The 27,343-nt window shown below is 43.4% G+C and overlaps 3 protein-coding genes across 8 annotated transcripts; all 3 read left to right on the plus strand.

Annotated features, from left to right (window-relative positions):
• The first annotated feature begins 1,553 nt into the window (after nucleotides 1–1,553).
• LOC110504843 (uncharacterized) lies at nucleotides 1,554–7,466 on the plus strand. The gene is made up of 3 exons (XM_021583690.3): nucleotides 1,554–1,998; nucleotides 5,935–6,419; nucleotides 6,495–7,466. The coding sequence occupies exons 2-3, from the start codon at nucleotides 6,056–6,058 to the stop codon at nucleotides 7,352–7,354; spliced, it is 1,224 nt and encodes a 407-aa protein (XP_021439365.2). The 5' UTR covers nucleotides 1,554–1,998; nucleotides 5,935–6,055; the 3' UTR covers nucleotides 7,355–7,466.
• Nucleotides 7,467–7,744: 278 nt separating this feature from the next.
• On the plus strand, nucleotides 7,745–16,301 carry LOC110504845 (uncharacterized). Of its 3 annotated transcripts, none has more exons than XM_021583692.3 (3): nucleotides 7,745–8,198; nucleotides 8,621–9,134; nucleotides 15,278–16,301. In XM_021583692.3, exons 2-3 carry the CDS (start codon nucleotides 8,813–8,815, stop codon nucleotides 16,165–16,167), a joined length of 1,212 nt encoding a protein of 403 aa, XP_021439367.1. In that variant the 5' UTR covers nucleotides 7,745–8,198; nucleotides 8,621–8,812; the 3' UTR covers nucleotides 16,168–16,301. The 3 variants fall into 3 exon arrangements, with proteins under 3 accessions (XP_021439367.1, XP_021439366.1, XP_021439368.1); XM_021583691.3 differs by having other exon boundaries at nucleotides 7,832–8,534; XM_021583693.3 differs by having other exon boundaries at nucleotides 8,065–8,360.
• A 990-nt stretch (nucleotides 16,302–17,291) lies between these two features.
• Nucleotides 17,292–24,346, plus strand: LOC110504847 (zinc finger protein 711). Of its 4 annotated transcripts, none has more exons than XM_036970454.2 (5): nucleotides 17,292–17,486; nucleotides 18,219–18,571; nucleotides 18,722–18,861; nucleotides 22,084–22,141; nucleotides 22,237–24,346. In XM_036970454.2, the coding sequence occupies exons 2-5, from the start codon at nucleotides 18,280–18,282 to the stop codon at nucleotides 23,637–23,639; spliced, it is 1,893 nt and encodes a 630-aa protein (XP_036826349.2). In that variant the 5' UTR covers nucleotides 17,292–17,486; nucleotides 18,219–18,279; the 3' UTR covers nucleotides 23,640–24,346. The 4 variants fall into 4 exon arrangements, with proteins under 4 accessions (XP_036826349.2, XP_021439375.3, XP_090075597.1 ...); XM_021583700.3 differs by having other exon boundaries at nucleotides 17,321–17,486; nucleotides 22,081–22,141; XM_090219471.1 differs by having other exon boundaries at nucleotides 17,324–17,593.
• The last annotated feature ends 2,997 nt before the right edge of the window (nucleotides 24,347–27,343 follow it).

A 27,343-nucleotide genomic window follows, 5' to 3' on the forward strand; every position in this document is an offset into this window, starting at 1 on the left:
GTCACACAGTGTTATTTGTTACATACACACATAGATATCTTCAAAGTAAAAGAGCAATAAGCAAGTAGCCTTGTCTGAGCCCGAATGGCCCATAGAGTAACTTACTCTGGCAAATAAATACATTTGGTACTGTGCTTTAGACAGAGATTCTAACATCAAAGAAATATGTACCAGATCTGTGCAATCGCATTGGCAGTATGATCACCTCTATGTCACAGATCAGGGGGTGCGGAACCCAACCAGTCTAGTTAGTTAGCTATTAGTTTAGCTATAATGATTCATTTGTGCTATAATATACAGTAGTGATGGGGAAACGAAGCTTTAAAGTAAAAAAATATTCAAAAAATTATAAAAAGTAACACAACAAGTAACGCAATAATATAACAATATCGAGGCTATATACAAGAGGTACCGGTACCGAGTCAGTGTACAGGGGTACAGGTTAGTTGAGGTCATTTGTACATGTAGGTAGGGGTGAAGTGACAATGCATAGATAATGAACAGCGAGTAGCATCAGTGTACAAAACAAATGGGGGGGGGGGGGTCAATGTAATAGTCCAGTGGCCATTTGATTAATTGTATTTATGGCTTGGGGATAGAAGCTGTTAAGGAGCCTTTTGGTCCTAGACTTGGCGCTCCGGTACCGCTTGTCATGCGGCAGCATAGAAAAAAGTCTATGACTTGGGTGACTGGAGTCTGACAATTTTATGGGCTTTCCTCTGACACCGCCTATTATATAGGTCCTGGATGGCAGGAAGCTTGGCCCTAGTGATGTACTGGGTTGTACGCACTATCCTCTGTAGGGCCTTACGGTCAGATGCCGAGCAGTTGCCATACCAGGCGGTGATGCAACTGGTCAGGATGCTCTCGAATGTGAAGCTGTATAACTTTTTGAGGATCTGGGGGCTCATGCCAAATCTTTTCAGTCCCCTGAGGGGGGAAAAGGTTTTGCCGTGCCCTCTTCACGACTGTCTTGGTGGACAATGATCGTTGGTGATGTGGACACCAAGGAACTTGAAACTCTCGACCCGCTCCTCTTCAGCCTCGTTGATGTTAATGGGGGCTTGTTCGGCCTGCCTTTTACTGTAGTCCACAATCAGCTCCTTTGTCTTCCTCACATTGAGGGAGACAAAGCAGGTTAAAATATCAAAACAGACTCTGAACCAATGACATTCATTTGTGGACAGGTCAAAAAGCATTAAACATGTATGGCAATTTAGCTAGTTAGCTTGCACTTGCTAGCTAAGGTTAATTTGTCCTATTTAGCTAGCTTGCTGTTGCTAGCTAATTTGTCCTGGGATATAAACATCAAGTTGTTATTTTATCTGAAATGCACAAGGACCTCTACTCCGACAATTAATCCACACATAAAACGGCCAACCGAATCGTTTCTAGTCATCTCTCCTTCCAGGCTTTTTCATCTTTGAACTTATATGATCTCATCTAAACTTTCATTGTATTACCACGACAACCTGCAACAAAGTTTGTATAACCCACGAGGAGATGGCACGTGGGTACCTGCTTCTATAAACCAATGAGGAGATGGTAGAGGCAGGACTTTCAGCGCGATCTGCATCAGAAATAGAAAGGAGTTCTATTTTAGTCCTTGGCAACGCAAATGCTCGTTGGCGTACTCGAGCAGTGTGGATGCAATAATTGAATAACATGGATTTCTACATTCATTTTGCGACGTTCGCGCACGTGACGTGTTGGGTCTGGTCAGCATGTTACGTGGTTGTTCGACAAAACGAAGCTTCGGGCGTCATTGATCACGTGCTTCTAACACAGCGAAACAAGAGACAGCACACTGCTTCGAAATAAACTGCTTATCGATTTCTACGTATGCCTCGGAGTTCCGGTATAAAACGTGACATCTTTAAAAAAATACAGTTGCTACCTTTCTCTTTTACCTCTGTTTATAGTTCTAAGAGACATAGCTATAATGTATGTAACTAGTTGATGTGTTTTAGCACAACAAAAAACAACGTTTGGAAAGTGGTAAGTATATATTTTTTGAGTCAAATGGTCAGAAAGCTGCTACACAACTCCATGTTACTATCAGTAGCTGTTTAGCTAGGTCTGGTTAGCAACGCGGGTGTATTTACACATTTAGCCTTGCTTTCTACAGTATCGGGTTGCACAAAAACGGTCCGTGCCAGGAGTTAAATATAATTCCAGTTAAACGTACTGTGGAGGTGGGCAGGATGGTTAGTCATTAAGACGGGGGAATTTGAGACCTATATCTAAAGGAACCAATTATTAAATATACTTCCCAAACGTGGGTCTTCCTCTCTGCCTAACCTTACCTCATGTCAAAAATAAAATTAGCCCACAAGTTATTCCTTATTTATCCACATATGTCGCGCTTGCAGGACTTTTATTTTGACATGAGGTAAACAGGGAGGGAGTGGGTCAACAACAGACCCATGTTTGAAAAGTGTGTTTAATAGGATGACCCTTGACGTTTTGTCACAACACGCGTTGCCAAAAGCATCTACTAACGTAAACTCGTACATCGCCTTGGTCCGTACAATTGGCCTTATTTGAGCGCCCCAAAAACGTAATACTTCCAGATCAACTGTAATGTCAATACCATTGTAAAGCACAATTGCTCTCCTTTCCAACATAATCAATTACATGACCTAAACACTACCCGTTTCTGCATAATTCAAGCAGGCAATGAGCCCCGTCGGGTCTTTTTTTAAATGGGGGTGGGGAAGCGAAATTAATGGGTGATAGTGAGAAGGTTTTTAGTTTAATAAAATAGTTTTTTCCCCACTCGATCTGTCCTACCTATCACCTTATCGCCTCTAAAATGTAAATAAAACACTATAAAGAGTTTTTATATAATGTGTCATTACATACCTATTTGAAGGTTTGTGTCGAATTTGAATCTGGTTTTTAGGGATGTGCTAAAGTGATCTTAGACGTAAACAGCGGCTTTGAGAATGATGATGCATGCAACGATGATGCAAAAATGACTAGGTATCCCCCTTACCCCATTACTGTCCATTTCTTGTTTTTAAAGGATGATAGAAGTGCTACACCTGATGGAGTGAGATTGTAAGACATACATAGTTGCTTTATGCGTGCTGTACATTACGACATGACACACCACGATGTAATGGAGGGTCCGTTTTTTTCAACTTTTCTCCAATACTATAGAGCCATTACCATGTCGATCAACGCTTGAATAGAAACCTAGTTCACGCCCCCGATTTTGAAGTCAACACAGTCGCTTCAGTCCCATTAGTTTTCTTTGTAGCCTTGTTTGAAATTTGCGGTTGCGCACATTTGTACGGAATGGGGTGAGTTTACGTTAACTAGAACACTTGAAATGCATTATTTGGTACACCTAGCCACAGCCAAAAGTGATGTACAGTGCTTTCGGAAAGTAATCAGACCCCTTGACGTTTTCTAAATTTTGCTATGTTACAGCTTTATTCTCAAATTGATTCAATTGTGTTCCTGCCTCAATCTACACACAATACCTCATAATGACAAAGCAAAAATATTTTTTAGGAATGTTTGCAAATGTATTAAAAATAACTGAAATATCACATCTACGTAAGTATTAACCTCTAGTGACTCCCCATCCCGCATGAGGGAGCGTAATCATCGACTGACACTAATTAGCATAACGCAACGGACATAAATATTATTCGAAAATATTCCTATTCATGAAAATCACAAATGAAATATATTGAGACACAGCTCTTAGCCTTTTGTTAACCACCCTGTCATCTCAGATTTTCAAAATATGCTTTACAGCCAAAGCTAGACAAGCTAGCATAACATTTTGTCCAGCTATCAGCAGGTAACTTGGTCACGGAAATCAGAAAAGCAATCGAATGAAATCGTTTACCTTTGATGAGCTTTGGATGTTTTCACTCACGAGACTCCCAGTTAGATAGTCAATGTTCCTTTTTTCCCAAAATATTATTTTTGTAGGCGAAAAAGCTCCGGTTGTTCTTCACTTTTGGCTGAGAAATCGCCCGGAAATTGCAGTCACGAAAACCCCGAAAAATATTCCAAATTAGCTCCATAATATCGACAGAAACATGACAAACGTTGTTTATAATCAATCCTCAAGGTGTTTTTCAAATATCTATTCGATAATATATCCACCAGGAAAATTTGTTTTTCAGTAGGACCGATTGGATTAATGGCTACCTCTGTATTTTACACGAGAATCACTCTATGAGCATCAGGTGACCACTTGCACAATGTAGCCGCTTACGGCTTACATATATGCGTAAAACTACGTCACAATGCTGTAGACACCTTGGGGAATACGGAGAAAAAGTAATCTGGTTAATAGCCCATTCACTTCCGGATTGGATTTTTCTCAGGCTTTCGCCTGCAACATCAGTTCTGTTATACTCACAGACAATATTTTTACAGTTTTGGAAACTTTAGAGTTTTCTATCCTAAGCTGTCAATTATATGCATATTCTAGCATCTTGTCCTTTCAAAATATCCTGTTTACTACGGGAACGTTATTTTTCCAAAAATGAAAATACCGCCCCCTAGTCACAGACCCTTTACTCAGTACTTTGTTGAAGCACCTTTGGCAGCGATTGCAGCATTAAGTTTTCTTGGGTATGACACTAGAAGCTTGGCACACCTGTATTTGGGGAGTTTTCCAATTATTCTCTGCAGATCCTCTCAAGCTCTGTCAGGTTGGATGGGGAGCATCGCTGCACTGCTATTTTCAAGTCTCTCCAGAGATGTTCATGTCTGGGCTCTGACTGGGACATTCAGAGACTGGTCCCGAAGCCACTCCTGTGTTGTCTTGACTGTGTGCTTAGGGTCGTTGTCCTGTTGGAAGGTGAACCTTCACCCCCAGTCTGAGGTCCTGAGCAGGTTTTCAGGAAGGATCTCTGTACTTTGCTCAGTTCATCTTTCCCCCATCCTGACTAGTCTCCCAATCCCTGTCGCTGAAAAACATGCCCAGAGCATGGTGCTGCCACCAACATTCTTCATCGTAGGGATGGTGCAAGGTTTCCTACAGATTAAATGCTTGACTTTCAGGCCAAAGAGTTCAATCTTGGTTTCATCAGACCACAGAATCTTGTTTCTCATGGTCTGAGTCCTTTAGGTGCCTTTTGGCACACTCCAAGCAGGCTGTCATGTGCCTTTTATTGAGGAGTGGCTTCTGTCTGTCCACTCTACCATAAAGGCCTGATTGGCGGACTGCTGCAAAGATGGTTGTCCTTCTGGGAGGTTCTCCCATCTCCACAGAGGAACTCTGGAGCTCTGTCAGAGTGACCATTGGGTTCTTGGTCACCTCCCTGATCAAGGCCCTTCTCCCTCGATTGGTCAGTTTTGCTGGGCAGCCAGCTCTAGGAAGAGTCTTGGTGGTTCCAAACTTCTTCCATTTAAGAATGATGGAGGCCACTGTGTTCTTGGGGACCTTCAATGTTGCAGACATTTTTTTGGTACCCTTCCCCACATTTATGCCTCGGAGCTCTATGGACAATTCCTTCAACCTCATGGCTTGCTTTTTTTTCTGACATGCACTGTCAACTGAGGGACCTTATATAGACAGGTGTGTGCCTTTCCAAATTATGTCCAATCAATTGAACATACCCCAGGGGGACTCGAATCAAGTTGTAGAAACATCTCAAGGATGATCAATGGTAACAGGATGCACCTGATCTCGACTTTGAGTCCCATAGCAAAGGGTCTGAATACTTACGTAAATAAGGTATTTCTATTTTTTTATTTGCAACAATTAAAAAAAAAAAAACAGTTTTTCGCTTTGTCATTATGGGGTATTGTGTAAACCACTGTAAGTAAGGGTTTCTTAATTGTTTGTTACAAGCATGTTTCTGGCCTAAATCATTGGTAGGTGTGCTTGCTATTACTGACAAGGTATTAGAGCCACATCAAGACCACATTTGGTATTTGACAGATTGCCTCTGTTTCCAGGAGGAAGATCCCTCACTCTCTGGACACTGGTGTGATCTGGAGGAGGCTAAATCCCAGTCTGTCCCTTGTAGTGAAACAAACTGGGAAACAAGGAGGGCAGCTCATCCGTAGAAGACTGGCTATGAACTTTGGGACTGGTATTGGATTTTCCAGTGTTGCAACTATGTCAGAGGCCATCCTCACCTTCCAGTACCAGCTCAATGGAGTCATGGAAACAGTCCTCAAAACCGCTGTGCATGAGATCACCCGGCTGGTGAAGGACAACTTCCTGGAAGAAGTGACAGGTGGCAAGCAGGAAGTGGAAATCTTGAAGGAGAGGCTACAGCAGTGTGAGCAGAGATGGAGTGATGGAGAGAAGGAGCGGCAGAGGAGGGAAGTTGAAGAGAAAGAGCAAAGAAAGAAAAGGGAAGAGACGGAGCAGGGGGGTGTGTGTAGGAGATGTGGTTGTGCTGGAGACACTGAGGAGAGAGAAGAGAGACTGTTAGGTGAGATCCACACACACACACACACACGCACACACACAATATAGAATCTCTGACTGTGTTTGGTTCTGTCCTCAGGAGCAGAGAAAGGTTTTGATATCAAACCGGAGATGTTCCAGCCAGATGGACCCAGCGCGGGAGAGGGTCCACAGGATACAGCCCCGTCTGGCTCTTCCTGTGTCTCTGAGAGGATGGTAGAAAGGGAAGACCATGTGGTCCATATCAAAGAGGAACCTGATGAATGGGGGGACTTGGTAAACCAGATGGTCACATCCACAGATTCTCCCATAATGAGCCTGAGTCGTCTACAGAGATTGAGCTCAAATCCTGGGGCATGGACCAGTGAGCCTCAGCCTCCACTCCCAGCATCATGGGCCAGTGATCTTCAACCTCCAGCACCATGGTCCAGGGAACCTCTTCCTCTAGCACCTCTGGCCAGGGAGCCTTCACCTCTACCTCCAACACCATGGACCAGGAAGGAGCAGCACTTTCTCCCAAGGTCAATGATACCCAACCAGGGGACAAGGCATGCTGTGGGGGCCCTCGAGACCAGTCCCAATGGCCTGCGCATGAACACAACGGCACATGTCAAACCCTACAGCTGCCCACACTGTGGGAAGAGCTTCCCTCAGCTCCGAAACCTGAAAGACCACCAGAAGTACCACCACACAGGGAAGAAGGCCTTCACCTGCTCCCAGTGTGGTAAGGGTTTTGTGTACATGTGCCACCTCAGGGTACACATGCAGTGCCATACGGGGGAGAGGCCGTTCAGCTGCTCTCAGTGTGGAAAAAGCTTTAGCCTTCAGAGCGGCTTGAAGAGACACAGGGTCATTCACACTGCAGAGAGACCTTACCACTGCACGGACTGTGGTAACAGATTCTATTCTAGATCGGACCTGAAAAGGCATGAACAAATCCAGTGCAAGGTAGACCTTTGAGGTGGAGCAGTTTAATTTGGAAAATTGGAGGGTGGAAATAACTGCCCATGTATACTATGTTCAAATGCTGATGCATTTTAATGTTGAAAGGAATAAAACACTGAAGAAATTATTCTCATCCTTTCTTAATAACTTATTGCTCACGGTGTTAACTGTTACATACATACACAAAGACTTATCTTAAGTAAAAGAGTAATAAGTAAGTGGCCTTGTCCTAATCAAAACGGCACATAAATGTAGTTATTTCCCAGAGAAAGTTATGTTACTGTGTTATGTGACAGAGATTCCAACATTGAAGAAAAATATGTACGAGTTCTGCGCAATTGCATTCGCAGTATGATCACCTCGATGTCACAGAGCAAAGGGACGGGACCCAACCTTCTCCAGTCTAGCCAAAGACAGAGGTAAACCGACACGTCACAGGGGCTATAAAGGTGAAGCATCCATTTAGAATGTTTTCTCACCACCAAATATGGTAGTGAGAGGAAGTCTAGTTGCGGGTAGTGTGAGCTAGGTTAAACTGGTCTGATTTTCTAATGAATGAAACGTCTGATCTGAATACCTTTCCTGGTCTCAAAACTAAAATCTGCTACGAACACAGTGCACTAGGTTTTATAGACTTGACGCTTTGACAACATGCTCTCGTTTTAAATAACTCGATGTAAGGTCGAATCGAGTTTGTGCACACGCGCACTTCACAGAGGGGCGTTCCCTAACGGAAATACGGAAATAATGCTACAACGTGCCTATAGGATATCGCTAGCTCGTGCTTGGTTTCTTCCTTGCTTGATCTGCCCACTATGCTTCATTTGCTCACACTCTAAAAGACACTGAACCTTCTTGGGTTAGTTCTATCTTTGTTATAACCGTCTATCTAGTAGCTGTTAGCTTATTCCAGTAGCTAGCTAGCCACCTGTCTTTGATACGTATGTGTACAGTTCTAGGAGAGAGAGGATATTTGTAACTAGCTGATTTTTATGACGAACAACATAACGTTTGGGAAGTGGTAAGAATATTGTGTGAAATGGACAGACCTTCTGCAGTACTACACTGTGTTATTATCTGTAGCTAAAGCTAGCTAGCAAGTTTGATACATGCATACCACCTACCCACAAGTAAAAAAGGGTGTACGGGTTTATTAATTTGTTAGTTACGAGCATGTTGCTGCGCTAAATCATTGGTAAGTGAGCTGCCTATAACTGACAAGATATTTGAGGCACATCAAGACCACATTTGGTGTATTTGACAGTTTGCCCCTGTTTCTAGGAGGAAGAGAGACCTGACTGGGCACTGGTGCGATCTGTAGGAGGCTAAATCCAAGTCTTTCCATTATAGTAAACCAAACTGGGAAACAAGGGGGGCAGCTCATCCATAGAAGACTGTCTGTGAACTCTTGGACTGGTACCAATAAGGGAAGGGGGGTTGATTTTCCAGTATTGGATTGATGTTGTTGCAGTTATGTCAGAGGCCATCCTCACCTTCCAGTACCAGCTCAATGGAGTCATGGAAACGGTCCTCAAAACTGCTGTGCATGAGATCACTCGGCTGGTGAAGGACAGCTTCCTGAAGGAAGTGACCGGGAGCAAGCGGGAAGTGGAAATCTTGAAGGAGAGGCTGCAGCAGTGTGAGCAGAGATGGAGGGACGGCGAGGAGGAGAGGAAGAGGAGGGAAGTTGAAGAGAGAGAGCAGAAAAAGAAGAGGGAAGAGAGAGAGCAGAGGGTGTTGTGTAGAAGATGTGGTTGTGCTGGAGACACAGAGAAGAGGGAAGAGGCTCTGTTAGGTGAGTGAGGAGATATATATATATATATATATACATACACACACACACACACAGTCTGATTAATCAGGCTGTAATACACAATTAATTGGTATATACAGCCTGAAACATATACCTGCAAAATCGTGTACATTTTCCTTACAAGCCAGAATATGAATATAATTTCATTTAAATGTACTCAAATTAAAATCTAATTCTATTGATCACATGCTTCGTAAACAACAGGTGTGTGGGCTAACAGTGAAATGCTTCCAAATCTTTCCCAACAGTGCAGAGAAAAATAACATTTGCAAATAATAAAAAAGTACCACGTAATAATAGATACACAATGAGTAATGATAACTTGGCTATAAACAAGGGGTACCAGTACCGAGTCGATGTGCAGGGGTACGAGGTAATAACATGGCTATATACACAGGGTAGGAGTACCGAGTCAATGTGCAGGGGTACGAGGTAATAACTTGGCTATAAACAAGGGGTACCAGTACCGAGTCGATGTGCAGGGGTATGAGGTAATAACATGGCTATATACACGTGGTACCAGTACCGCGTTTATGTGCAGGGGTAAGAGGTATTTGAGGTAGATATGTACATATAACTCGGAATAAACTGACAGACCATCAACAGTTGCAGCAGCATATATGATGAGTCAGAATATTCCGTGTAAATAGAGATTTACCATTAAAATAAATGATTACCATTATGTTGTTTGTAGTTAGATTGGTAAAAACAAAGTCAAATTGATTGTATAATTGATTCAATTAATGCAAACATGGCTCTAAAAAAAATTATATTATAATAATGATATTGAACAAAAAAATGCCCAACAATTAAACAGAAACTCAGCTACTGCTCTGTCTGGATCAAGTGACTAGGCTAATATGCCTTTTTTTTGTGGTATCGAGATGTATTGTGATACTAAACCTGGTATCGAAGTCAAAATTCTGGTATCGTGACAACACTAATCAGGATAGCAAAATAGTTACCCAATAGCTACCCGGACTAACTCTTAAGCAGTCTTCAGGGTCCTGTTGGTTCCAGACTTTGCATTGGTACCACTTGTCATGTGGTAGCAGAGAGAACAGTCTATGATTTAGGTGGCTGGAGTCTTTGACCAGTTTTAGGGCCTTCCTCTGACACTGCCTGGTAAAGAGGTCTTGGAGGGCAGGGAGCTTGGCCCCAGTGATCGAGCTGCTTGACACGGTTGTGGTAGGCCTGATCACCGACGACGATAAGACAGCCTATAGGCAGTAGGTCAGAAATATGTCAGTGTCGTGCCATTACAACAACCTCTCCCTCAATCTGAGCAAGACAACGGAGCTATAGGAAACGGAGGGCTGAGCAAGCCCCCATTCACACCGACAGGGCCATAGTGTAGCAGGTGGAGCGCTTCAAGGTCCTCAGTGTCCACATCACTAAGGATCTATCATGGTCCAAACCACAGGAGGTTGGTGGCACCTTAATGGGGGAGGACGGGCTCGTGGTAATGGCTGGAGCGGAATCAGAGGAATGGTATCAAACACATGGTTTCCATGCATTCCATTTGCTTCGTTCCAGCCATTATTATGAGCCGTCCTTCCCTCAGCAGCCTCCACTGGTCCAAACACACCAACACAGTCGTGAAGAGGGAACAACAATGCCTATTCCCCCCCAGGAGGCTGAAAATATTTGGCATGGGCCCTCAGATCCTCAAAAAGTTCTACGGCTGCGCCATTAAGAGCATCTTGACTGGCTGCATCATCACTTGGTATGGCAACTGCTTGGCATCCGACTGCAAGGCGTTACAGAGGGTAGTGCGTACAGCCCAGTACATCACTTGGGCCGAGCTCCCTTCCAGTCAGGACCTTTATACCAGATTATGTCAGAGGAAGGCCCTATGCTACCGCATGGAAAGCGGTACTTATTAACCAAGTTTTAGGGCTGGGCAATATGGACAAAATATTATATCACAGTATTTTTTTTAAATTGAAGAGTATTTTTAGTTTTTGAATAATATAAGTTCTACATTTGCTTCATGAGTAGTGAGTGATCCTAGGGTGTCAACACATACATTCTAAGTGATTTCAATTAGTATTTCTCCATTCTGATTGTTTTAAGTAAATTCAGCTTCAACCAAAACAAATTTCAGCACTTATCATTTCTGCATGTCCTGCACTCAGTTGCAGTGGTGGAAAAAGTACCCAATTGTCATACTTGAGTAAAAGTAAAGATCTGTTAATAGAAAATGACTCAAGTAAAAGTGAAAGTCACCCAGTAAAATACTACTTGAGTAAAAGTTTGAACGTTTTTGGTTTTAAATATACTTAAGTATCAAAAGTAAATGTAATTGATAAAATGTATTTAAGTATCAGAAGTTAAAGTATAAATAATTTCAAATTCCCTATGTTAAGCGAACCAGATGGCACCATTTTATTTTTTAACATTTTATTTACGAATAGCCAGGGGCACACTCCAACACTCAGACATAATTTACATATAAAGCATTTGTGTTTAGTGAGTCCTCCATATCAGAGATAGTAGATGACCAGGTATGTTGTCTTGACAAGTGCGTGAATTTGAATTTGATGAGGGGTGGTCGTTTGCTCGCAGACCCATTACAGATGCAGGCAATGAGGCAGTGATCTTGGTTGAAAACATCAGAGGTGTGTTTGGAGGGTGAGTTAGTTAGGATGATATCTATGAGGGTGCCCGTGTTTACGGATTTGGGGTTATATCTGGTAGGTTAATTGATAAGTTGTGTGAGATTGAGGGCATCAAGCTTAGATTGTAGGATGGCCGGGGTGTTAAGCATGTCCCTGTTTAGGTCACCTAGCAGCAGGAGCTCAGAAGATAGATGGGGGGCAATCAAATCACATATGGTGTCGAGAGCACAGCTGGGGGCAGAGGGTGGTCTATAGCAAGCGGCAACGGTGAGAGACTTGTTTCTGGAAAGGTTCATTTTTAGAAGTAGAAGCTCAAATTGTTTGGGTACAGACCTGGATAGTAGGACAGAACTCTGCAGGCTATCTTTGCAGTAAATTGAAACACCGCCCCCTTTGGCAGTTCTATCTTGTCGGAAAATGTTATAGTTAGGAATGGAAATGTCAAGGTTTTTGGTGGTCTTCCTAAGCCAAGATTCAGACACGGCTAGGACATCCGGATTGGTGGAGTGTGCTAGGGCAGTGAATAAAACAAACTTAGGGAGGAGGCTTCTAATGTTAACATGCATGAAACCAAGGCTTTTACGGTTGCAAAAGTCAACAAATGAGAGAGCCTGGGGGATGGGAGTGGAGGTAGACACTGCAGGGCCTGGATTAACCTCTACATCACCAGAGGAACAGAGGAGGAGTAGGATAAGTATACGGCTAAAGGCTAACAGAACTGGACGCCTAGTACTTTCAGAACAGAGAGTTAAAGGAGCAGATTTCTGGGGACGGTAGAATATATTCAAGGCATAATGTACAGACAAAGGTATAGTAGGATGTGAATACAGTGGGGGTAAACCTGTGCATATAGTGATAATAAGAGATATTGTCTCTAGAAATAGCATTTAAACCAGGTGATGTCACTGCGTGTGTGGGGGGTGTTGAGCAGTGCTAGAGCCTCAACAGTGAAATAAAACAATAGTTACAAAACAGAACAGCAATCGACACGGCATGGTGACATTAGGGAAAGGCATGCGTAGCCGGGTAATCATACAAGTCCAGTGCGTGGCTTCAGGCAGCTAGCGGCACGGGGCTAGCAGGCTAACAGAAAGGCCTTAGAGGGATGACCCGACGGTGGGAAGTCTGTTGTGCCCCCCTCGTGCAGTTATATCAGCGGACGGATCAGCAGGGCTCCGTGTGGTAAACCAGGCCAATTGGCAAAATATGTATAGTGGCGGAAGAAATATGTCCGAAGGGCCTCTTAAGTCAGCAGTCCAATGTGCTTAAGATAGCTATCGGGCCGCAGAAAAGTGGCTGTGCGTTCAGGGGTCGTTAACTGCTATAATTCTAGGTGGGAAAAATAAATAAAAAAATATCATATAAATAAAAAAAAGTTCAGAGCTTGCGGTAGGAATCCGGAGATATCGAGGAGAATAAGTCCGACTAGCTCTGGTTTGAGTCACGCTGTACAGACTGGCGAGAGTTGTCCGGGATCAAGGTAGCTGATGACCGCTAGCAAAGGATAGCTGACTGCTAGCTAGTGGCTTCGGAGTCTGTGTGGAAAGTGGCAGGGAGAGAAAGAGCGGAGAGAGATGACTCAAGTAGCGAAGTAAACTATAAAAATTGACATTACACATGGCGTATCACAGTTAACAAACTAAACATTCAAATATTGGCATAGAAGGTAAAGTAAAAACCCAAACCGGTACCTGCATCAATACAGGTATGTCATAAAATACGGTATACCGCCCCCCTCCCCACACACTTTTTTGACTCATCACATATGCTGCTGCTGCGGGTACTGTTTACTATCTGTAGTTTTATTCCTAGTTAAATGTACATATTTTCCATCTATTACCGTGTACCACTGCACATTGACTCTACTGGTACCCTGTAGCCAAGTTATCATTACTCATTGTGTATCTATTATTTATTATTATGTGCTTTACTTTTCAATTTTTCTATATTTTATTTTCTCTGCGTTGTTGTGTAAGCATTTCACTGTTAGTCCTCACCTGTTGTTCACGAAGCATGTGATAAATACAATTTTATTTGATTTCAGTACAGGAGCGGAAGCACACAACCCTAAGCACACACCCCTGAGGGGCCCCCGTGTTGAGGGTCAGCGTTGCGGATGTGTTGTTGCCTACCCTTACCGCCTGGGGGTGGCCCGTCAGAAAGTCCAGGATCCAGTTGCAGAGGGAGGTGTTCAGTCCCAGGGTCCTTAGCTTGGTGATGGGCTTAGAGGGCACTATGGTGTTGAATGCTGCGCTGTAGTCAAGGAACAGCATTCTCACATAGGTCTTCCTCTTGTCCAAGTGGGAAAGGGCAGTGTGGAGTGCAATAGAGATTGTGTCATCTGTGGATCTGTTGGGGCGGTATGCGAATTGGAGTGGGTCCAGAGTGTCTGGGATGATGGTGTTGATGTGAACCATGCCCAGCCTTTCAGAGCATTTCATGGCTATGGGGCGATAGTCATTTAGACCTTGGCGTTCTTGGGCACAGGGACTATGGTGATCTGCTTAAAACATGTAGGTATTACAGACTGGGTCAGGGAGAGGTTGAAAATGTCAGTGAAGACACATGCTAGCGGGTCAACGCATGCTCCGAGTACGCGTCCTCGTACTCCGTCTGGCCCTGCGGCCTTGTGAATGTTAACCTGTTTAAAGGTCTTACTCACATCGGCTACGGAGAGCGTGATCACACAGTTGTCCGGAACAGCTAGTGCTCTCATGCATGGATCAGTGTTGCTTGCCTTGTAGCAAGCATAGAAGGCATTTAGCTCCCGGTAGGCTCGTGTCACTGGGCAGCTTGCAGCTGGGTTTCCCTTTGTAATCCGTAATAATTTGCAAGCCCGATGCGCGTCAGAGCCAGTGTAGTAGGATTCGATCTTAGTCCTGTATTGGCGCTTTGCCTGTTTTGATGGTTCATCGGAGGGTGTACTGGTTTCTGTGCGGTTTGTCCTTCAGCTGCTCAAAAATTTTGACAAAATATCCACAGAAAAGTATTGTTTACCCAACTTTAAAGAGCCGGTAGGTATATAGTTTGGTTCGGCACAGAGGTATTTTTATTGGTGTACAATGTTTATATTCTGAATCGGGGGGGATGGAGAACAATCCACTTTTTTAATTTAAATAAGATTTTTTTTCATTGTCATGGCATGCTTGGTTCAGTAGCTATTGATGAGAGAACCGGATATCAAATATAAAACTAACTTTACTTCAGTGCTGAACTGAACCATATACCTACTGACTCTTTAAAAAATGTAGAAAACAGCACTTAACTGTGTATATTTTGTCTCAAATTTTGAGCAGCTGAAGAACAAACCACACAGACAACCGCTAGAGTTTAAATGTAATTGTATTCACTATTCTGGCTTTTAAGGAGCATTTTACACAGTTTTGCAGGCATTAGATTCAGCCTGTATATACCAATTAATTGTGTATTACAGCCTGATTAATCAGACTAACACACACACACACCTGATATAGGATCTATAACTTATTTCTGTTCTATCCTCAGGAGCAGAGGAAGGTTGTGTTATCAAACAGGAGATGTTCCAGTCAGGTGGACCCAGCACTCTCCCAGAGAGAAAGGGTCCACAGGAAATGGCCACACCCAGCTCTTCCTGTGTCTCTGAAAGGATGGACGAGAGGGAGGCCCATGTGGTCCATATCAAAGAAGAGCCCAATGACTGGGAGGATCTGGTTACCCAGATGGTCACATCCACAGATGCCTCCATAGTGAGCCTGAGTCGTCTGCAGAGATTGAGCTCACATGCTGGGGCTTGGACCAGTGAGCCTCAGCCTCCACCTCCACTCCCAGCACCATGGGCCAGTGAGTCTCTTCCTCCAGCACCATGGGCCAGTGAGCCTTTTCCTCCAGCACCATGGGCCAGTGAGCCTCCACCTCTACCTCCAGCACCATTGGCCAGGGAGCCTCCACTACCTCCAACACCATGGATCAGGAAGGAGCAGCTCCTACTTTCAAGGTCAGTGATACCCACACAGGGGACAGAGCATGCTGTGGGGGCCCTCGAAAGCATCAACACAACGGCACAGCTGAGGGTCAAACCCTTCAGCTGCCCACACTGTGGGAAGAGCTTCCCTCAGCTCCGAAACCTGAAAGACCACCAGAAGTACCACCACACAGGGAAGAAGGCCTTCACCTGCTCCCAGTGTGGTATGGGTTTTGTGTACATGTGCCACTTCAGGGTACACATGCAGCGCCACACGAGGGAGAGGGCATTCAGCTGCTCTCAGTGTGGGAAGAGCTTCAGCCTTCAGAGCGGCTTGGAGAAACACCGGGTCCTTCACACTGCAGAGAGGCCTTACAACTGCACGGACTGTGGGAACAGATTCTATTCTAAAGTGGACCTGAAAATACATGAACAGATTCATGCAGCAAGGTAGACCTTTGACATGAAGCAGGTTTATTTAGAAAATCAGAGGGGGGGGGGGGGATAACTGCCCACGTGTACTATGTTCAATGTATCTATTAGTTGCTGATTCATTTAATGTTGAGAGGAATAAAACTTTGTAAATAAGTTATTCTCATCCTTTCTTAAATTGTTGGTCAAACGGTGTAACTGTGACACACACACACATCTTAAAAGTAAAATAGTCAAATGTAAGTAGCCTTGTCCAAACCACAACGGCCCATAGAGTAACAGATATCTTCCTCTGGGAAACATACATTTGACAGAGATTCTCTCCTCAAAGAAAAAGATTTACGAGTTCCCGCGTATTCGCAGTATTATCACCTCGATGTCACAGACCTGTGCAAGCTTTTGTGCCGAACACATTACATTGTTACAGGTGTCAAGCTTATGGGCATGTGGCAGTGGTGTGTAGGAGGGAGGTTCCAAGGTGTGAGAAGTGTGCCGCAGGGCATGAGACAAAGGAATGTGTAGCATTGGGAAAGTAGTGGTATGTGTTAATTGCAGGGGTGCCCATGGGGCTGGGCATCAGAAATGATCAGCGCGAGAGAAGCAGGTTGAGGTTTCCAGGGTTAGAGTAGTGCAGAAATAGTTGTATGCTGAGGCAGTGAAGGAAGTTGAGGAAAATGGGTCAAGGGGGAGAGATCCTGAGAGGAGTGGTGTGAGTTGTAGATATGTACCAGTACAAGTGATATATCTTTCAGTAGGATTGGATTTTTAGAATGTATAGCAATGGTTATCAACTGTACTGCAGGGATGGAATGTAAGTTGCAGAAAATTGAGGTTGTGGTGGCAGCTGCAGAGAAGTATTTGGGTGTGTGACTTGACATCAGAAGAGTTACAGGGTGTGTTAAGTGGCGGTGTCCCATCCTTTCAGGTTGTTTGCCCGAGGTAGGACTAAATACATTTAAATAGTGGAGTAGGGTGGTGTTATTTATTTTTATTTTTTGTGAGTGTTGTGTTAGATGGTTGGGTATTTGTTTATTTTGTTCAAGCAAAGTATAAGGGAGTTGTACTCCAGTCTAGTAGGTGGCGGTAATGCAACATTTATTGGATGCCAACCGCGGTTAAACCTCATCGAAGAAGAAGAGAGACCCTGAGAGATGACTGCTCTGAGAGATGACGTCGCAGCTGGACCCTATTGGAATCTCGAGCTAGGGCTCAGGTACACATCGGAGTCTTATTGGATATGGAAAATCACGAGGGTTGGCCGAGAGGCGAGGTCCTCTCGGAAAAATGTTGGTGTGGTAGCTAATTCGAGCATTTGCACAGCAGCGGACAGTTCTAACAAAAGTAAATATGGCTTATATTGCATGCTCCATACGTTGAAGATATACACCAAAATACGCCGAATACCAAGCCAACAGAGTCAGTTGTTTTAGAGACCGCTGTTTTAGCAGGTTCGTGCTGACCGACTGACTGCTATCAATGTGCCTGTCATGTTTACGTTTTCGCGCGCGGACCCCCCAGCTAGTTCTCTAGCTAGCAATGCACATTCACTGCATGTTGTGTTGGACTTGCTCGTCTGTAAGCAATGCATACACCTTTACAAATGACAACAAAAAAAACAGTATAACGTGCATGAATATACGTTTATAGAATTATCTATGTGACACAAGACATGTTAAACGCATGTCCTAGCCCACAATGTCTTCATCTTGAGTTGTGTAACGTTACTGTAGCTACATCGCCATAAATCCGGATATATCCGTTTTTTAAAAGTTAATTAACTAAGATATTTGAGGTATAAATGTTATGTTGATGACAAAGTGTTAACAAAAGCATCGCATTAAAGCTGCACCTTCTGCAAGACCTCTGATCACTCCCTAATCAGCATCGTTTATTTGGTTTGAAAACAATCACAGCAGTATTTTCTTCAGTTTAAAGTTAGAATCTTTACCTTTTTTACGTGGTCAAATATGCCCCAAAAAATCCTGATCTTGAATACAACGTTAGTCTACTATACTGTAACTTTACTGTTGTCCTGTTTAACCTGATGTTTACATGATTCGTCTTGATTGACAGCTGAGCTTCCAACTCTAGAACCTGGGTGACGTCACACAAACCTGAGCCAGGGAGATTAAATATGTCGGAGAAGGTGCAGAACACCTTCAGGTTGCAGCTGTCCTCCGTCATGGACTCCCTGCTCACTGCAGCCGTGTGTGAGATCTCCAAGATCTTTGAGGGCAGTCTGAGTGAGCAGCAGGCAGAGCTCACGCAGAGTGTAGAGGAGATCTCAGCATTGAAGGGGAAGCTGAGGCTGGCAGAGATGAGGTTGAAGGAGGGTGGGAAAATAAAGGTGTTGGATGGTACGGCTGCCAACACCTCTGGGCAAACAGTCACTGACGTGACGACAATTGCTGAGATAGAAGAAGAAGGTAACTTGATATTGCGTAGACAAATAGCAACATACAATTTCAGGTCTGGATAACTGTAGACATGATATGCATTTGTTTCCCTCCCAGTTGGTGTCAGCTGAGCTTTATTTTTCTGTGTCATTACATTTCCATTTTTGGGTTTCTATGCAGTACCTGATTGGTGCGAGCCCCTTCAGTCAGAAGATTCTTTAATTCCACCCTCGAAGATCAAAAAGGAAAATGAGTGGCCATGGGTGGACCTGCGACCACTGAGTGTGTCTCTATGGCGCATCCCTAACATCAAACAAGAGGTCAGTTACCTGTCTGGTGTGGGAAACCTACTGCACACCTAAATGTAGCACACGGCTGAACAAAAACATGTCTTCTGTTAATTAGGTTAAAAGGTAACTCTCAACCCCAATTTCAGCCTTCGCCCAACACATTCACATTTTCAAGAAATGCATTCAGGTTGGGGGAATTGGGGTGGGTAAACGTAGTTGTACCTGATCCAAACACTTTCTCATTAAAGCATATTTGCCAGATGTCAACTGGCATGCTCTGATAATACAATTATGTGCATCACAGAAATATGGCTCTGGACAGTTCGCTCACAGTGGTAAGGTGCTGAGTTTCTGACATCTTACAACCTTGCGGTGTAAGTTTGAATCCCCATGAAATGTGGCCTCATGTTTATCGCGTTATTGTATTGGGAAGAAAAGTGCAATCATTACCTTGAAAATTAAGATTAGGGGCTCAATTCAATCCAACTAGCATTGCAGTATTTACGCAGTAGCTCTTTTTCCAATGGTCAAATTAACTCACAGATTGGTCTTGGGTACTGTATAAAAACCTACAACTACTACAAGGGCAACTCTTCTCACAAGTATGCTTTCACTTTTCAGAATTAGAAGTGTGTGGGCACGGGATGAATATTGTAAATAAAGTATTTTTTTAAATGTATATCTGCCCCACGTGGGATTAAATCTCACAATGCGCCACCATTCTGTCATAGCAGTTGGGAAAAAATACAAGTTGAGATGATCACCATTGTCATCTATTTCTCGTTACGATGGATGTAGCTACGAATATAAACGTTTTTATCTTTGTCGTAGAAGCTCATAGATGTGTATGAAACAGTCAGGAAAAATGTTGAATTTGGTCAAATATGGAAATATGCTTTAGTGTCTTTTCAATTTTGTGTAAAGTCAGAGGTCTAGTCAAGGAAGCATAACGCAAACTACACTGCTCAAAAAAATAAAGGGAACACTAAAATAACACATCCTAGATCTGAATGAATAAAATATTCTTATTAAATACTTTTTTCTTTACATAGTTGAATGTGCTGACAACAAAATCACTCAAAAATTATCAATGGAAATGTATCAACCCATGGAGGTCTGGATTTGGAGTGACACTCAAAATTAAAGTGGAAAACCACACTACAGGCTGATCCAACTTTGATGTAATGTCCTTAAAACAAGTCAAAATGAGGCTCAGTAGTGTGTGTGGCCTCCACGTGCCTGTATGACCTCCCTACAACGCCTGGGCATGCTCCTGATGAGGTGGCGGATGGTCTCCTGAGGGATCTCCTCCCAGACCTGGACTAAAGCATCCGCCAACTCCTGGACAGTCTGTGGTGCAACGTGGCGTTGGTGGATGGAGCGAGACATGATGTCCCAGATGTGCTCAATTGGATTCAGGTCTGGGGAACGGGCGGGGTCCATAGCATCAATGCCTTCCTCTTGCAGGAACTGCTGACACACTCCAGCCACATGAGGTCTAGCATTGTCTTGCATTAGGAGGAACCCAAGGCCAACCGCACCAGCATATGCGGTTGGCCTTGGGGTCTGAGGTTCTCCTCTCGGTACCTAATGGCAGTCAGGCTACCTCTGGCGAGCACATGGAGGGCTGTGTGGCCCCCCAAAGAAATGGCACCCCACACCATGACTGACCCACCGCCAGACCGGTCATGCTGGAGGATGTTGCAGGCAGCAGAACGTTCTCCACGGCGTCTCCAGACTGTCACGTCTGACACGTGCTCAGTGTGAACCTGCTTTCATCTGTGAAGAGCACAGGGCGCCAGTGGCAAATTTGCCAATCTTGGTGTTCTCTGGCAAATGCCAAACGTCCTGCACGGTGTTGGGCTGTAAGCACAACCCCCACCTGTGGACGTCGGGCCCTCATACCACCCTCATGGAGTCTGTTTCTGACCGTTTGAGCAGACACATGCACATTTGTGGCCTGCTGGAGGTCATTTTGCAGGGCTCTGGCAGTGCTCCTCCTTGCACAAAGGCAGAGGTAGCGGTCCTGCTGCTGGGTTGTTGCCCTCCTACGGTCTCCTCCACGTCTCCTGATGTACTGGCCTGTCTCCTGGTAGCGCCTCCATGCTCTGGACACTACGCTGACAGACACAGCAAACCTTCTTGCCACAGCTCGCATTGATGTGCCATCCTGGATGAGCTGCACTACCTGAGCCACTTGTGTGGGTTGTAGACTCCGTCTCATGCTACCACTAGAGTGAAAGCACCGCCAGCATTCAAGTGACCAAAACATCAGCCAGGAAGCATAGGAACTCAGAAGTGGTCTGTGGTCGCCACCTGCAGAACCACTCCTTTATTGGGGGTGTCTTGCTAATTGCCTATAATTTCCACCTGTTGTCTATTCCATTTGCACAACAGCATGTGACATTTATTGTCAATCAGTGTTGCTTCCTAAGTGGACAGTTTGATTTCACAGAAGTGTGATTGACTTGGAGTTACATTGTGTTGTTTAAGTGTTCCCTTTATTTTTTTGAGCAGTGTATATTGGCACACTCCACTTACCAAGACCATTACCAAATAAGGTGCGCTGTCACCTGCCTTTATAGCAAGCTTTGACGTGGTACCACCCAGCACATCTGGAAGGGAGTACATTTCAAACCGAACCCCTCCCTTGAGACGACGTGGTACCACCCAGCACATCTGGAAGGGAGTACATTTCAAACCAAACCCCTCCCTTGAGATGACGTGGTACCACCCAGCACATCTGGAAGGGAGTACATTTCAAACCGAACCCCTCCCTTGAGACGACGTGGTACCACCCAGCACATCTGGAAGGGAGTACATTTCAAACCAAACCCCTCCCTTGAGATGACGTGGTACCACCCAGCACATCTGGAAGGGAGTACATTTCAAACCGAACCCCTCCCTTGAGACGACGTGGTACCACCCAGCTCATCTGGAAGGGAGTACATTTCAAACCAAACCCCTCCCTTGAGATGACGTAGAGGAACCTTCTTAAGGCACCTCTACATCAGAGTTGAACTGCGAGGGGCAAAAAGAGCTAGATTTGCTACCAAAACACCTAAATATATCACTTTTGCAACGAACTGTCTAAATAAATTGACTTTTCACTATAACAAAGCCTAAAACATCTGGATTTCCATGATTTTATATTTTTTATCATCAAAGTCACTCTTTAAATGTCTGGTTTAGTAGTACTTTGGTGGCGTTTTTGGTTGAGAGCATATTCATTATGAGTCTGTGTTTTAGCAGGCTGAAGATTTTGATAACCACTTGCTGACAGCCCTAGCCAGGAGTCCTCCACGAAAAGGTAAGAGTAAATCATCCTTGCCCCTCGTAATTGTAATTCAGCTCCTGGTGCAGGATATCTTTACTGATCCCGCTCTTTCCGCTCCTCTCCTCCAGGGTCGGCTGCGGAGCGGTTGTTAAACAGACGGTTAAAAGACATACCTGAACTGAGCGCGGCCGGGTCAGGGTATGGTTGTGGTTCAGTAGGGCGGGGGCTGAGGAAGACCCATGGTAGTCTGTTGTGCACATTCAAACAAGAAAATCCGGAACCCCAGAGCAGCATCTTATTAGATAAGAATGTCTTGAGGCACAGCACAAGACATGGAAAAGATTGTGACTTACAAAGCAAACACAGAGAGGGGACACATGGGAAAACGAGTGACATAGTGAAAAAGAAGGTAGGAAGGAGAAGAAAGCATTTAAAAATGGAACCTAATGCAGAGGAAGAAGCAACAACCAGTGGAACTGACAAGAGTTTCTGCTGCAAATACTGTGGGAAGGGCTTTCACAGAGAGTTTGGTCTTTCTGTGCACATGAGGTCTCATAACAAGGGGACATACAAATGTCCTAAGTGTCCCAAAAAGTTTCCGTATCCAAGTGCACTCCGTGTGCACACATTGAACAGCCACGGCAAAACAGAAAAAAACAAACCTTGCTCTAACGTCAAAGAAAAGTTGAACTCTATCAACCACAAAGTGAAATCCCTCTCCCCCAGCAGAACAAAGCCTACTTCCCCCAACAACAAACCTCTCTCTTCCAGCAAGGCCAAACCTCTACCCCCCAAAGACAAACCTACCTCCCCCAACAACAAAGCTGGCTCCCCTAAAGGCAGCACACATCCACAACTTTATTCTTGTCACGTTTGCCATAAGGAGTACACTTCTGCAAAATCCCTGCAGGACCACGAACACATTCACACAGGTGAGAGACCGTACCCTTGTAACCAGTGTGGGCAGAGGTTCCGTGTGAAGCAGTTCCTGATACTACATTTGCGTAAAGCCCATGCGGATGTGTACGGGGGTGAGGAGAGCAGCAGATACCTCTCCTGGACTGCACCAGTGGAGGATCCCATTGCTAACGGTGCTGAGCAGCAACCTGCCATTAAGTCAAAGAGCAAAGGCGATCGACGTGCAAAGGAAAACGGCAAACGGAAGCAAATGACAGAAACAGACGGCCTGTTTCAATGCACAGTGTGTAAAAAGCTGCTAAGTACACAGATGAGCCTCGTTCAACACTTCCGCATCCACACAGGTGAGAAACCGCTCAGCTGCGAAGAGTGCGGCAAGAAATTCCGCTGTCACCCAATCTTGATCAGCCACAGGAAGTCCGCCCACCCGGGGAAGAAGTACCAATGCCTCAGGTGTGTTCAGCAATTTGAGACCATGGCTGAACGTAAGAGACATCTGCTACAAGTCCACCAATTCAAGAAACCCAACCCGCGGTCCCGCTGTCCTCGCTGTAACAGGACTTTCCACAACAGTAACTCCTTGAGGATCCACTATGAAACTGTCCATGCCTGAGTCTGTCCACACATGGCTCGGCTTAGTCAAGTTGGAGTGTTCAGCAGGACCAGGATCAATTACATTCAGAAAGTCAGATTGTTACGTCCATTTGAAGTTACATTTGTGATTTGAAAAGTGCTGTTTATTTTCAATTAGTCTTTTTTGTCATCATTGACTGGCTGAGTGAAAAGCGAATTGACCCCAACCCTGGTGGCCAATGAATTAACATGATGCTGAGAGAGGACTCTAAAAGAGCAAAAACGTGTGATATGGTGCTCAATATGGGTATCACTGATCAAACTGTGATATGTGGTTGCAGGATCACATTTTTAAGTCAGTGCCGGAACAGTTTATGGCATTTTTGATTTCAACGTCTTGGAGCCATGTTTTATGTTTTAGTTTCATTTCTATGTTATCAAGACAAATGTAACATATTCTTTGTACTCTACATTCTCTATGTTGTCAAGAAAAGCACAGGGAATATACTTTTGCTCCATCAGTTTTTTTTTTTTTTTTTACATTAATAAAATGTATTTACTGGAGGTTGACTTTCTTCAATAGGTCATGCATACTTCAATAGGTCATGCATACTTCAATAGGTCATGCATACTTCAATAGGGTTTTGCATGGATCACCCAGTTTATTAGTGACCTTTTATGAATGACAAAGATTGCACAAACATGGGCAGTAGAGACCTCTAGTAATAAAGGATAACAAATAGTACATGTTCCTCATTTGCAATAATTATTTCACGTCATTAGATCTTCAGGTACAGTTAAAAGCCATGTTCACATTGAAGTGACTTAAATCTTTTTACTTTTTTTTGTGCATATCCAATTTGTATCTCTTCATTTTCCTGCAGTCTGAACAGCCAAACAGCACATGGAATCTGATATTTCAAGCCATGTTTCAAACCACCTTCGTAGGTAGTGTGAAGTCAGATACGAATATGATTCCTGGCAATGAGACTTGTCTGAGAGGTCAAATCTGATTTATTTCCCCGCAAATGGTTTTTAGAGTTATTTGGCATATCTTGTTGGTTGCTAGCTACTATGTTGACAGTTTGACAAGAAAATGTGGTAGCTAACCAGCTTGCTAATTGTTTAAACAAATGAGTGAATGTGCCAGAAAGCTAAACCACTAACTAGTTGACTGCTGTGGCTAGCCAAAAAGGACTTTGTATTGGAAATTTTGGATAGTCTCATTCTTTGAGGCTTTAAAAGTGTTCTTACACTATGATTTTGAACATTCAAAGCAATTAGGAAACGTCCATGGCATGTGTTGTCACCTTAGCTTGTTGCATACTGTAACTTCTGATGGTTACCAATCAGCCTATACCACTGTGCACACACCCTTAGTTACTATGACAACTAGCGTAGCCGTGTCAGCAAATGACTGCTGTCACAAACAAATCCGATGTGTCACTTGTAACTTGCTGTTTGGCCAGTCAGTATTAAAAAACAGATTTGAAGTTTAAGGCTTTGGATAAAGATAGAACTAACCCAAAATAGTTCATCTGTGTCTTTTCCGATGGGAGCAAATTAAGTATAGTGGGCAGGACCAAGCGCGAGATCCTATTAGCGCGTTGTAGCATGTATTTGCATGTTTTTGTTAGTTAGGGAACGCCTCCTCGGTGAAGTGCGTGTGTGCACAAACTTAATTCGACCTTGCACTCCTAAACAACGCAATTTTTAAAAACTTTGGCGAAGAGTCAAGTCTATAAAATGTAGTGTACTGTGTTCGTAGTTTTGGGAACAGAAAAATGTATTGAGATCAGATGTTTAATCGATGAGAAAAATAGCAGAATGTCGGCCCAGTTTCACCTAGTTCCATCCTCTCCCACTAACCGTGACTGGACATTGGATGCTTCAATTTTATAACCCCTGTGACTTGTCTGGGCTAATCCCTTCTGTCTGTGCTTTAGATCTCCAGGTGTTAATGGAATTACTTCAGAATTTTACAAATTATTTTCTGAACAAATACCTCCCTTCCAATCTGAAGTAAATTTTTTTTAGAGAGTATTAAAAACAATGTTCTCCCTCCTACAATGAATCAGGGGTTAATAACACTGATACCTAAACCCAAAAAAGAAGTGCTGCTCATCGATAACTGGCGTCCAATTTGTCTTCTTAATAATGACTATAAGATATTTATTTACTACTTACAAAAATAATGAAAAAAGTCCTGGATGCAGTCATTGATGAAACACAGTCTGGCTTCATGAGGAACAGACATATTTCTAACAATGTCAGACTAGTATTAGACATACTTGACTACTCAGACCTAATAACTGAGGATAGCTTCATATTATTTTTTTGATTTTTATAAAGCATTTGTCACAGTAGAGCATCAGTTCCTCTTCTACTCCCTTGAGAAATGTGGCTTTGGGGATTTGTTCTGTAAGGCTATTGACTCTATACAAATGGTAACAGCTCTATCAAATTGAAATATGGCACCTCACCTAGATTTGAGTTAAAGAGAGGAATTAGGCAAGGTTGTCCTATCTCTCCGTATCTGCTTTTATTAATCACCCAACTTCTTACAAATTCTTTAAGTAATAGTCCTGTACAAGGTATTTCCATAGCTGGTAAAGAAATTAGTATAAGCCAGCTGGCTGACGATACTACACTTTTTCTGAAAGACGCTAACCAAATTCCCATATCGATCAATGTGATACAATCCTTTTCCAAAGCGTCTGGTCTATATCTTAACATTAATAAATGTGAACTCATGGCTGTCAAAGATTGTGTGACACCTTCATATTATGGTATTCCAGTAAAAGAAGAACTTATGTATTTAGGCATAACCATTACAAAGGATCAGAAGTCTAGAGGCTTACTCAATTTTAACCCCCATATTAAAACAACCCAGCTAAATCAATGGCTACAGTGGACTTATCTTTAAAAGGTAGAGTCCTAATAACCAAGGCTGAAGGTATCTCTAGACTAACATATGGCGCTCTATCTTTATATCTTGATGGTAAAATAAGCAAGGAGATAGACCAGATGCTTTTCAACTTTCTGTGGAGAAACCGTACCCATTACATGAGGATAACTGTTGTAATGAACACTTATGAGAATGGTGGACTGAATTTTCTGGACTTTACTACTTTAAATAATACTTTTAAGATCAATTGGATGAAACCATTCCTAAGAAGACCCACTTCTATGGGGAATTTTATTCCTCATCATGTCTTCTCTACTTTTGGAGGCCTTCATGTTGGTTTGCCATTATAATATTGACAATGGTCCAGTGAAACTTTCTGCTTTTCATCAGCAGGTTTTCTTGTCATGGTCCTAAATGATGCTTATACATTATTCTCCACGCAGATATTATATATGGAATAATTGGGATATATTGTATAAAAGTACCTATTTTCTTTTAGAATATTGGTTCTGAAATAATATCCTATTGGTGAACCAACTGGTAAATGCAGAGGGTTTTTTACTCAGTTATGAGGAATTCTTATCACTTTACAAGGTCCCTGTAACACCTAAAGATTTTGCAATTGTTTTAGATGCCATTCCCTCAGGTGTTGCTCTATTATTCAGGAACATGTCAAGACCTGACCCTCAGAGCCTACCTTCTGTTGACCCTGTTGACTCATCAGTAGGAAGGATTTGTTTCTCTTTTGGTCCATTCAACAACAGAGCGATTACGATCCTTGTTTCAGCAGGATGTTGTATCTATCTATACCTTATGTCATGCCTTATTGGAATGGA

The sequence above is a fragment of the Oncorhynchus mykiss genome, chromosome 25, assembly GCF_057628025.1.
Source record: "Oncorhynchus mykiss isolate SJ-2025 chromosome 25, ASM5762802v1, whole genome shotgun sequence".
In the NCBI taxonomy this organism is placed as follows: Eukaryota; Metazoa; Chordata; class Actinopteri; order Salmoniformes; family Salmonidae; genus Oncorhynchus; species Oncorhynchus mykiss.

Coding starts and splice junctions, on each gene's coding strand:
- LOC110504843 (XM_021583690.3), top strand. CDS start 6,056: ATGAACTTTGGGACTGGTATTGGATTTTCCAGTGTTGCAACTATGTCA. Junction 6,420..6,494: donor GAGAGAAGAGAGACTGTTAG/GTGAGATCCACA, acceptor TTCTGTCCTCAG/GAGCAGAGAAAGGTTTTGAT.
- LOC110504847 (XM_021583700.3), top strand. CDS start 18,280: ATGTCGGAGAAGGTGCAGAACACCTTCAGGTTGCAGCTGTCCTCCGTC. Junction 18,572..18,721: donor TGCTGAGATAGAAGAAGAAG/GTAACTTGATAT, acceptor GTTTCTATGCAG/TACCTGATTGGTGCGAGCCC. Junction 18,862..22,080: donor TCCCTAACATCAAACAAGAG/GTCAGTTACCTG, acceptor TCTGTGTTTTAG/CAGGCTGAAGATTTTGATAA.
- LOC110504845 (XM_021583692.3), top strand. CDS start 8,813: ATGTCAGAGGCCATCCTCACCTTCCAGTACCAGCTCAATGGAGTCATG. Junction 9,135..15,277: donor GAGGGAAGAGGCTCTGTTAG/GTGAGTGAGGAG, acceptor TTCTATCCTCAG/GAGCAGAGGAAGGTTGTGTT.